This window comes from Tenrec ecaudatus, chromosome 6 (assembly GCF_050624435.1).
Source record: "Tenrec ecaudatus isolate mTenEca1 chromosome 6, mTenEca1.hap1, whole genome shotgun sequence".
Lineage (NCBI taxonomy): Eukaryota > Metazoa > Chordata > Mammalia > Afrosoricida > Tenrecidae > Tenrec > Tenrec ecaudatus.
In genome coordinates, this window is record NC_134535.1 from 122,915,580 (window position 1) to 122,927,365 (window position 11,786).

The 11,786-nt window shown below is 38.7% G+C and overlaps 1 protein-coding gene across 1 annotated transcript; it reads right to left on the bottom strand.

Annotated features, from left to right (window-relative positions):
- Nucleotides 1–346: 346 nt before the first annotated feature.
- Nucleotides 347–9,699, bottom strand: CLEC1B (C-type lectin domain family 1 member B). The gene is made up of 6 exons (XM_075553351.1): nt 9,636–9,699; nt 8,926–9,024; nt 7,969–8,088; nt 7,644–7,795; nt 3,809–3,906; nt 347–503 (listed from the first exon to the last, which is right to left on the bottom strand). Exons 1-6 carry the CDS (start codon nt 9,697–9,699, stop codon nt 347–349), a joined length of 690 nt encoding a protein of 229 aa, XP_075409466.1.
- Nucleotides 9,700–11,786: the final 2,087 nt, after the last annotated feature.

Here is an 11,786-nt window from a genome sequence, read left to right on the forward strand (position 1 = left end):
CCCCCCCCCCCGCCCAGCTTAGGTCAATTAAACCTTAACTTTTCATCTTCCAATTTTAATTTTATATGTATTTATATGAAGATAGTTTAAATCCTATGAAAACCAAGTCACCAGGGATAGAAAACCAGAAGAAGAGAAATTAATGAAATGCAGAACAATCACAAAATAATCCACTATCAGAATTGACTTATGGATGCATGAAGAAAAGATGAAGTGATGGTGAAAGCCAAGATCACACAAAGATCTCGCCATGGTGAAGAAAGGGAGAAACGAGTAATTTGATGCTACTGATTCTTTCATCAAGTCTTTTTATTGTACAATCAAACACTGGTCTGTGACATCCTGTTCAATTTTCTTGTGGAAGTAGTGCCGCCACTTTTGCCACGCCAGCCTTCCTCTCACACATTAGATACTGTTTGCGCTCACAGGGAGAAGGGATGATTTTTCCATTATAAAAGTAAGCACATTTCATGTTCTCTCTTTCAGCACCAGAAAGCTCAATCCTGTAAATGGATAGGGTAGAGTGAGTTTATTTGAAAGTTAAATCAATAATCAGTAATCTAGCACCATGTGTAGAATTCCATGGTAGAAAGTGTAAACAATGAGGGGGAAATCTTAAAACAAGATTCATACAATTGAGAAACTTCCAATATGCTTAGAAGCCCAAGATATATGCATTTGAAAAAAATCTAAGTAGCAATTTGAAATCATTTAAGATTAAATAAGTTAGCACCAGAATCTGTAGACATTCATAGCAAGAAATGGATATAGACCTGAGATGGTGACACTTTCCACTGAATTATCTCATGCAGGGAGAAGAAAATATTTTTCTGTTTCCTGTGATTCGGCCACAGGTTTTATCTTGAAGTCTGGGGATTGAGTTCTGCCAATCCCCTTAAAGGAAGAATAAGATTTAGATTAGTGGTGACAAGAAGGATATAGATAAGATAGAAGTACTCTACAAAGCAAATAACTATATAAGATGGGAATGTACTTAAGGAAAAATGAGTTGTTGAATATTTTTGAACATTGGATCTTGTTATAGGGTACTTGATAGAAGGCAACACATTGTACTATAATTTACTATTAATGTGTATGTATTCCTCACTTTTTTGTTTACAATGAAAGGTCAAGGTGTATGTATCTTTTCAATCATTTGAAACTTTTTATGCATCAACAATCAATGCACCTGGAAGAGTCAAGAAATCGAGTGACATGTTGCATTGGACAAGTTGGCTGCACAAAACCTCTTTCAAGTGTCAAAGGCAAAGCGATCACTTTAAGTGTGTTTGACCCCAAGCGATGTTATTTTTTAAATGTTTCATATACATGTGAAAGCTGGACAATAAACAGGAAAGACTGCAGCAGAACAGAGACATCGGAATGATAGTGTTTGCAAAGCATACTGAACATACCATGAACTGCTAGAAGAATAAACAAATCTGTTTTGGAAAAAGTACAACCATAATGCTCTTTAGAATTGGGCCTAACAAGATAGCATCTCATGTACCTGTCATCTATCAGAAGAGATCAATTCCTGGACAAAGACTTCATGCTTAGTAAAATAAAGGTACCATGAGAGGGAGGGACACTCTCAAGGATGTGGACGGACACAGTGGCAGTAATGATTGTGAGAAGGGCACAGGACTAGACAGTGTCGCATTCTGCTGCCCCAAGGGTAGCTGTGCATGTGGCTGACTTCGTGGAACCCACCAAAGTGAAACACTGTTGCCAACATTGTCCACGTGTTCAGGCAAGCACAAGGTCCTTTTTCTTGTGAATCATACTTTGTAGTGCTAAGATTTTCCAAAGCCAAACATTAAAATAACACAAGAATTGATAAGATTGATGAAGAATCTAATATGGCATATCTTGATTAAAGTAGATAGCAAAAAGCAAACAAACCCGTTGTCCTCAAGTCGATTCTGTCTCATAGCAAAACCCAATAGGACGGAATAGGATTGTGTCATAGAGCTTTCCAGCTATTGATCGTAGAATCTGAATATGAACAAGATATAAATGAATGCCATATCTTTTTACTATGGAGCAGGTGGTGGTTTTGAACTGACAACCTTTTGGTTAGCAGATCACTGCAATGGATCCATTTCTAACTCATAGCTACACTGTAGGACAGGAAAAAAAATGTCCCTGTAGGCTTCTGAAATTGTAAATCTTTGAAAACAAAATTTTAAATTAATTTATTCAGGGCTCATACAGCTCTTATCACAATCCACACATACATCCATTGTGTCAAGCATATTTGTATGCATGTTGCCATCATCAAAACTGTAGCACTTTGCAGGAATGTAAAGCCTCATCTTTGTCCCACAGAACAGCTGGTAGTTTCAAAACGCAGACCTTTTGGCTCACAGTCCAATGGTAATCCACTATGCCACCAGGGCTCATTGTGTGGACACCATAGTTTGAGTGATTAGAGTTGGTCTCCCTGGGGAATGGATGTTTACACAGAGGCTTAAGTAACAAGGGGAGCCAGTTCTAGTTCTAGAGACAAACCATTCTAGATGAAGGGAACAACAAATACAACACATCATCAGACAGCAAAGCAAGATAGAGTTGCTGAAAGTTCAAGGAGGGGAGTTAGCTCAGAATATTGTGAATTAGCTGATGAGTGCTCCTAGGATCCTGATCTGCTGTGGTTGTTAGGAGCCGCTGAGTTGTCCCTACTCATGGTGACCATATGCACAACACAGTCCAGCCCTGTCTGGTCCTGCGACACCCTGACAATTGTGGTTCTTTTAGCCCCTGCATTGACACATAGCCACTGTGTCAATCCATCTCAGTCAAGGTCTTCCTCTTTTTTGCTGAATCTCTGTTGAACCAAGCATGATGTCTTCTTCCAGGTACTGGTCTCTCTCCAAAGCGCACGAGACAGTCTTGCCAGCCTCGCTTCTAAGTAGCATTCTGGCTGTTCTCCTTCCAAGACACACTTGTTTGATCTTCAGGCAGCCCACAGTACTTTCAATATTCTTGGCTAACACCATAATTCAAACTCATCAATTCTTATGTCATCTTCCCTATTCAATATCCCTCGTTTACATTCATATGATAGAATATACCATGACTTGGGTCAGGAGCACTTAATCTCAAAGTGATATCTCTGTTCTTTAAACCTTTAGTGACCCATAGCAAAAATGATGTGAATCAGTTAATTGATCATTTGAGGTCTTAGTAGGTTTATGGGGGCTGATATGTCAGTGTTTCATGATATTGTACATACAGGTTGTTACATGTCAGAAGCATCAAAATGGCACCCATCCACAACAACAATGCAATATGTGGCTGGATTGTCTAGTAGAACGGACCTTCATGTTGTAACATTAGAATTGCTCTGTGAACTATAATATGTTTGCTTCATAGAGATCTCTAGAGTGGAAAAGTAAAGAAATATTTCTGAAAAGGTAATGGCATCCTCCAAACAAAAATTTTCAGTCACAAGATGAGGATGATCACTTTGTTCAAAAAAGTAAGTAGAAACTAGCAAAGAAAAGAGAAACACAAACAAAAATACAAAATGCCCCAGTGGTGAAGTTGAAACCAGAAATAGATGTGTGAGTTGTGGTTTAGATTAGGAGAAGACTGGGAGGAGGGAAGACAGGAGTTGCTTTACGATCGTGCTCTTTTGATAGGAGAAGGCAAGATCGTCATAAACGGAGAGCCTCTGCTGCTGCTTCTCGCGCTCACTGTCAGGCACAGAGCTCGTCCGCACTGATCAGTAACTTAACCCAGGAGTGTCTTAAGAACAGGAGTTACTAGGGGTGACGTCTATTCCCATTATCTAGTAACTTACATGTTTTGGGAACCATCTTCCCACATCCAAACCCCGTCGGAGTTCTGTCGCGACAATCCAACCCAACGAATCAGACCGGTTCTGTCTTTAATATATTGCTATTGTGAAGACAAATAAAGATAATGGTCAGGAGGCTTCCATCCCTCTTGGTGATAGTTAAAGACAATGCTTTTATGCTAAAAACCATGACCAAGAAGTAACTGGTTGGATCATACGTTTATATCAATATTTAGACTATTACCAAATTGACTTAGTTTAGATTTTAAAAATATGCAAACTTGCATCTACATAAAGCATATTTTAATCTTCTGCTGCGTTCATAAGATTACATTTTCCACTGGCTGGAGATTAAAGTATGTTACCTTCAATTTATTATTTTGCCTTCTATTTCATGTTGCTCCTACCTAGAATAGCAACGATGAATCTTAAACAGGGTAAGCAGTAAAGAAGAACCGTGGTTTCTGGGTGGAGGAAATGGCTCATCTGCTCAGCGGGAGGTTGGAGTTCAGCTAGAGACACCTCAGGATGACAGTGTGGAGTTCTATTCCGAAACAATGTGGCGGGCCAGAGTCAGAATGCCCGGAAGGCAACCAGTAAACAACTCCAGAGAATGAAATCATCATTAAGACTGTGTTTCCTGGAATTTAGCTCTCTCTGAATTGATTTTACTGCTTACGATGTCTATAAAATCTTTCACGTAGAAGTAATGATTTATTACCTCAGGGGGTAAAAAAAATAACTATATGGTGTTTTGTCTCCAAAAGGATTTGTAAAGAATATTATTTGTCTAATTTTTCTGATTTAGGAGCCCTGGACAGGAGCCCTGGCGGTGCAGTGTTTACGTCTTAGACTATAATCTGCAGAGTGGACGGTTGGACACTAGCAAAACTCAGTGTAACAAAGACTGGGCTTTCTACCTCTGTCAATAGTTACAGTCTCGGGAAGCCCCAGGGGGGCTCAGTGAGTCAGCGAAGTTGGCTTGCTTTGGTTGGTGGCACAGCAGTTCCTTGTGCCATTAACTGTTGGAAATCACCAGCTGCTCCGTGGGAGAAAAACCAAGCTCATTGTTGGTGGTTTCCAACTGCCCACCAGATGGATTGCAACCCAATGCATACCTACTAGACCACCAGGGCCCTTTCTGGGAAAGAATGACAGGGCTTTCTTCTCCCGTAAAGAGTTAGGGTCTTGGAAACTCACAGGGGCAATTCTTTCCTGTCCTCCAGAGTCCCCTTCAATCAAAACAGACTTGATGGCAGTGAGTTTGGTTTTGATTTATTGATTCACCGTTTGCTTTTTGCGATGATCACTATGGTGTTTATGAGACGCTCCCTGGGGACACAGTGGTTAAGTGGTTGGTTGCTAACTGAGAGGTGGCTGGTGAGAATCCACTAACCTCTCCACAAGAGTAGGGTGTAGCCATCTGCTTTCATAAAGGCTAACAGTCTAGGAACCCTTATGGGATTGCCCTACGGTGTCCCATCGGGTGACCATGGGTTAGAATTGATTCAATGGCATGGGTGGTTTCTTCGTTGGTGTTCTAAAAAACAAATAACCCCCAAACGAGACTTTATAAGTAACCTGGAGGTATAATGGGCAAACACTCAATTACTAACCTAAAGATAAGTGGCGAGAACCCACCAGATGCTCCAATGGAGAAAACACCTGTGAATCTGCTGCTTAAAGCTCACAACCTAGGACATTCTATGAGGCAATTCTGCTCTGTTACATTGGAAGTCTATGACAGGAAGCCAACTCATGGTAAAAGGCAACAGTAACATCAACACTATAGTATCATATACTGTATCTGTTCTGTTCATTATCTGTGAAATATATATAGACATCATGAAATTTGGGAGTTTTGCTTATTAATTGTATCGCTTTAACTGATCGAAATTATGGCCTCCTTTTAATTTTGGTTTATAGGCACCAAAATTATGTATATTTACATTTTTATATATTGTCATGATTTCTCAAATAGGTAGGTGATAATATATATTGGGGAGTCAATAAATAGCATGGGTTTCTTTACATGCATGTGAGAGATAAGCTGATATTCCCCAATCATGCGTGAACGACATTGTTGATCACTTATTTCTCAAAGTTTGAGCTATGATTCTCCTTTCTGTTAATTCTTGTCCTTTCTTTAAAGATAAAGCCGCATTATATGCTTCACTATATAATATGGTAGCATAACCATTGAATATTTTCTCTCGCGCGCAATTATATTATTTCTCAGTTAGTTATGAACTTCTGATCTGACATCAATGTAGATTAATTTAGAATAAATTCAAGGAATGTGTGTCTATGACCCCATGTCCCATCTTTGTATTGAAATTGAGATTTTAGGGAATTTTCCAATTTTACCTGACTGGAAAGAAAAGTTAACTTAACTGAATATCTTCTCTTTGATGTTTGAGCTCATTCAAAGACTCCGTAGAACCTCTACAGTAAGGTAGAATGATCACTCACCTCAGTGATTATGGGCATACTGAGAGAACCTGCATATTCCAAAGCCCAATTTGAGCCTCAGCTCCAAGGAAAGCAAAAACAAACAGACTGCCTGCCATGGGGTCTATTCTGACTCATAGTGACAGGGCCAAATTTCCTGTTGTTTTCTGAGACTGTAAATATTTATGAGAGTAAAAGAAAAACTGGTATGGTGCACTATAACCACCGGCTTTGTGGCTATTAGGCCAACACGCAAACCCACCAGGGCCGTGAGCCAATTTTTGCTGAAGCACTGTAGCCGTTACATAGTATCAGTACAGTCTGAGTGTTTGAGTTCTGTTGTCTCTATCTGGGCAAAAGTCCTGATCTTCTATCTGCTTTCATTTTTTTTAATGTGAAAAATGTGAGAAAAAAATCTAAAAGCTATAACAAATCCTACCAGGAGCCCTGATGGCATGCATAGTGGATTGGATGTTGGGTCACTAACCGCAGGGTTAGCAGTTTGAGATCTCAAGCAGCTACATGGGACAAAGGAAACTTTTTACTCCCGTAAAAAGTTCCAGTCTCAGACAGCCATAGGTACAGTTCTGCTCTGCCCTATCGGACTGCTATGTGTCCACATAGACTCAACGGCCCTGAGTATAGTCCTTAGGACAAACCCTTTCAGGATTTTCTACCTTAAAAAAATGCTTTGGTAAATGTTGTCTTTTCCAGGGTTTTATTTCTGGCATGCTGCCAGGGTTCAAGGAGAGGAAAGTACATGAAATAATTGAGAGAAAGTTGATTTCCACAGAGTTGACTCGATCAGCAAGAAGAGAAAGACTTTGTTAAAGGCTGTGTAACAAAGAGATATGGAAGAGAAGTCACATGACGTAGAAAAATTTGTCTTCTGCAATCTCGTGTATTTTGAAAATGAGATTATTCTCCAAAGTGTATGTTTGGGAAAATCTGTGAAAGGATGGAGTTTGCATCAAGGAGTTATCAACACTTCAGCAGAAACAGAAATAACAGTAAAAACTGGGATAGCACTCTTATTTATATTTTACAATACTATTGGGTTTTAAAAAATACATGCACCATCGGATTCCTTCCTGAATTAGTTAAGGAGTCAGTGTGAGATTAAGTCATGTAAGAACAAGATGGGGCAGGAACTGATCGTCTTTGCAGTACTAACACAGCATTTTTTACTCTCAGCTAGTGCAATTCAATTTTTTCCTAAATTATTATTATTAGGAATTCTGATTCAACTGTTGAAATTTTGATTGAGCAGAATAAGGGTTATAGATTAGCAGAAACTGGAAAGCATAAGAAATGTTAAAAAGCCAAATGTTGCATTTGAGAGTTTCTCTTTATGAATCCAAAATATTCGACTTAAGAATCTCCTTACCAGAACGTTCCTGCTGGCAATCTTGACAAGCGCAGCCTTCCTGTCAATGCAATACTGCTTACTCTCTTCCCATGTCAAATTGTGCTTGAAAAATCCATAGCAACTATTCCCATAGTACCTCCAGTGTTTGTCACAGGGACTGCATTGATGGCCTTAAGAAGACACCGAACATAAAATCGTTCATTGTATATCGAACATAAAATCTTTCATTGTATATCAGGCTTACATTTTCTTCACACTCTGTGTGTCCTGCAGATCTCAATTCCTTACACCTAACCCTACCACCAGACACACACACGCACATTAAAAATCAAATCATACTTACTGTGAACACCTTTTTGTTCTGATTGCTTTATTAAATTTTGGCAGAAGTACTTTGCCAGTTGAGTCACAGTTTCTGAGAGATTTCCTTTCTCAGCTTGCAGGAGATTTTGTTGCTTGACAGCTAAATGTAAAAATTAGATAATAGCAATACTTTTAAATAAGCTTTCATTTTAGTAGAACTATCATTAGATGAAATGTTTACTAAATATACATGAGGAAATGATTTCTGAAAAGGGATAAAAGTGAGGGAGTATATCAAAACCATGCTAAGTAAAATATAAAACTGACACCTCCATGTTATCTAGCAGATTGAGTGAATTATCTAAGGGAGACAACCCCTTAGAAATTTTAAGAAAATCCCATGATCATATAAAACACATAAAGCAATTATTGTGGTGTCTTCTTGAAACCTGGTTTGTTTGTTTGTTTGTTTGTTTTAGCAGTGTTAATAGAATTTAATATCTCTAGTATGTTAATAGAATTTAATAGTGTTAATAGAATTTAATATCTCTAGTATGTTCTGCTGTTAATGTAATACAATGTAATAATACAATGTAATGTTAATGTAATACAAGAATATATTGATTTTATAATATACTCAAAATAATGATTCAGAAGGAAATATTCTTAACATCTTATATGAAAATAAAACCAAGTATACAAGCAAAATTAGTACAAACCACAATGTGACATTTGAAATCGAATAGATTTCTAGCAAAAGAACACAATACTTATCAATAAGCTGGGATCTGAGTGGCCTCTCAGAAGAAGTAAGCCAATCACTTAGAAAATATTTTTAGCAGGAAATAAAAGTCAAATACAATCTAGGCAGCTGCTGTATATGTGATCCTTCAAGTAGTATTAAATAGCAGGATGACGAAGAAACTTATTAGGCACACCAAGACCTTTAATTATTGCCTTCTTCAGACCAAACCCTTGTCCATGAGTCAATACTCACATAGAATTCCCATAGCCACCAGTCCAATGACCATCCCCATGCACAGGATCAGAAGAACCAATGCCATTACACGCCATGAAGAGGAGGGCGCAGAGTCAACTGTGGGCATACAATGGACACAACAACAAACAGGGATATGGCACGCCTGCAGGGAGGCAGCCCCTCTGCCCTTGCCTCTCAGGATTTTCTAAATAATGAACAGAGGGGACAGATATTGTCTGTATTCCCTTGCGGATCATCAACAATAAGCACACCCCACTCCCGCACCATGTATCCATCCCTGTTTTCATCCCTAGTAGATTTTTTTTCCCTCTTGGAGTTAAAATATAACTGACTTGGCGCATTATGTGATCGCTCTGTGTCCACCTCCTCAATAAATATTGCTTTAATCAGCAACTATTGGACCAGGACACGCAGTTAGTGGAGTCTCGAAAAATGGTGGTTTCCAAACATTCCTTCACCCGACGCTCCCGTTCTGTTGACTTCAAACATTAAATGCTAGAACACTTCATATAATGTTCCTTTTCTGTCTCCTACATTTATTTTCTTCTAAATAAGTCGGTCGGAATCTATGTAAATAGTACTGAGAAACAGCAGAGAAAGGTTGTCTTCAGAAAAGCAAAAGAGAACAACAAAAAATATAATGCTAAGTGCTATCCTGAGTATAAAGGGGGGCGGGGTAGGGAGAGGATAGATTTAGCTTATTTTACCTGCACTGAGAGCTGGCTTTCGATCTTTAATACTTATGGTTAGGTATCCATCTTCATCCATCATGGCTTCAGTGGGACTTCACTTGAACTCAGAGGTCCAGGGACTTGAAAAATGCAATGTCTTCTCTTGCAATTCCAGTGTGTCCGTCTGTGATCCTCCCCAGTGGGTAGCTTAGAGCCACATCAATTAGGACATATGCTTGCTTTGGGTTTTCTTATTTCCAGGAAGTGCTTTTATAGTTGTTCAGAGATACACGGAACTTGAACACAAAACTAAAAAAACACAAATAATAACTGTGGTAAGGGGTAGATATCACATTTGTTTCCTGTTTCCTTGTTTTCAGTTCCAAGTAGAGAGCTATCCCAGCACATGCATCCTTTCAAGGAGCCAACATCATTTTAGAAAGTTCACATCTCATCTTTCTGCTACCAGAGTTTAAGTAATATTGTCAATGAACTTATTTCAGTGGAAATAATGATAAATATCAGCAGATATATAATGTACCCATTATGAGAAAGAGGTCTAATATAATTTAATATAATACTGCCACTTTAGAAATGGCATGGTTTGTATAGAATGGAATTATTTAAAATTATAATCTAGAATTTATCCAAATTCTTTCACCTCTGATAAGTCAATTTAAATAAATTAAGATTTTACACAGCTTAGGCTGTGGCATGGAAGGGGAAAAATAATATGATATTATCCAGAGTTAAAGAGCCCTGGTGGCACAGTACATTAAACACTGGCTTCTAACCTCAAAGTTGGCAGATCAAAGCCACTAGCTGCTACATGAGAGGAAAATGAGGCTGTGTGCTCCTATAAAGATTTGCAGTCTCAAAATTCCTTGGTAGCTGTTCTGTACTAAGTTTTGTTATGGGGTAGAATGGATTTGATGGTAGTAAGTTTAGGATATAGAGTTAATGACTTGATATGGAACCCTTCTGTAAGGGTTTTCACTTTAAAATGACATTCCTGGAATTAAAAAAAAATCATTTTCAATGGAATCACATAATTTCAAGACAGAATGCCTAGATTCCTAACTCTTTGGGGGAAGGGATAGTTTCCAGTTCCCTTTCCAGCGTGATAGACTAGTCCAACATATTCACCTTTGGTAATTAGGCTTTTAAGTGATTATTTCAGCTGATATTCCAAGCAGTTATAAGAAAGAGCCATATAAAGCTAGTTAATGCATGTGTCATATGAATATTGTTGGTGACATTGTCAATTTTTCCTTAGAGGGCAGAGAGTTTATAGCATATCTTTTTATTAAGCCCTCCCCAACAGCGCCCCAGTTAGAAGAATGTTTCTTCTTCTGAGCAACTAGCAGACATTTATCTTATAAATAATCTTTGCTTCTATGCATCTTGGGTTCATAGAAATCCTACAATTTACTTACCTGACAATATAATGTGTACATAGAATTATAGAATTTAATGGCTGCTATTTTGCTTGTTAACTTCCCCTTTGCTACAGCCCCCCTGTCACCTCCCTGTCATTATAACCTTCCCTCTGAGTTCTATGCCAATTTACCATCTCTTATCTTATAATATTTCCTTGCCGATATGCCTTGTCATAGGTTTGATTGTTAGGGGCTGTCGAGTCTATTGTGATGCATAGTGACCCTATGTACAACAGAGTGAAACCTTGCCAAGGGCTAAGTCATCCTCCTGACTTATATTTGAGCCATCATTGCAGCCACAGTATCAATCTGTCTCCCTGGGAGGCTTTCTCTTGTTTTGTTGCTGACGTTCTGTTTCACCAAGTACGATGTCCTTTCCCAGGAATGGCCTGTCTTGCTAGGGGGTCTAAAGTATGTGATACAAAGTCTTGCCCTACTGACTTCTAAGGGACATTCTGGCTGTACTTCTTCCAAGATAGATTTGCTTGTTCCTCTGGAAGTCCACAGTACTTTCAGCATTCTTTCACAACAGAATTCTACCTCATTCAAAGTCTTTCTTATCTACTGTCCAACTTTCACTTGCATTCAAGATGATTGACTATAACATGGCTTGGTCCAGGTGTACCTGAGTCCCAGAAGTGGTATCTTCACTCTCCCCTATTGTCAAGAGGTCTTGTGCAGCAGATTTGCACAATGCATCATTGGATCTCTTGACTGCTGCTTCCCTGAGCATTGATTGTGGATCCAA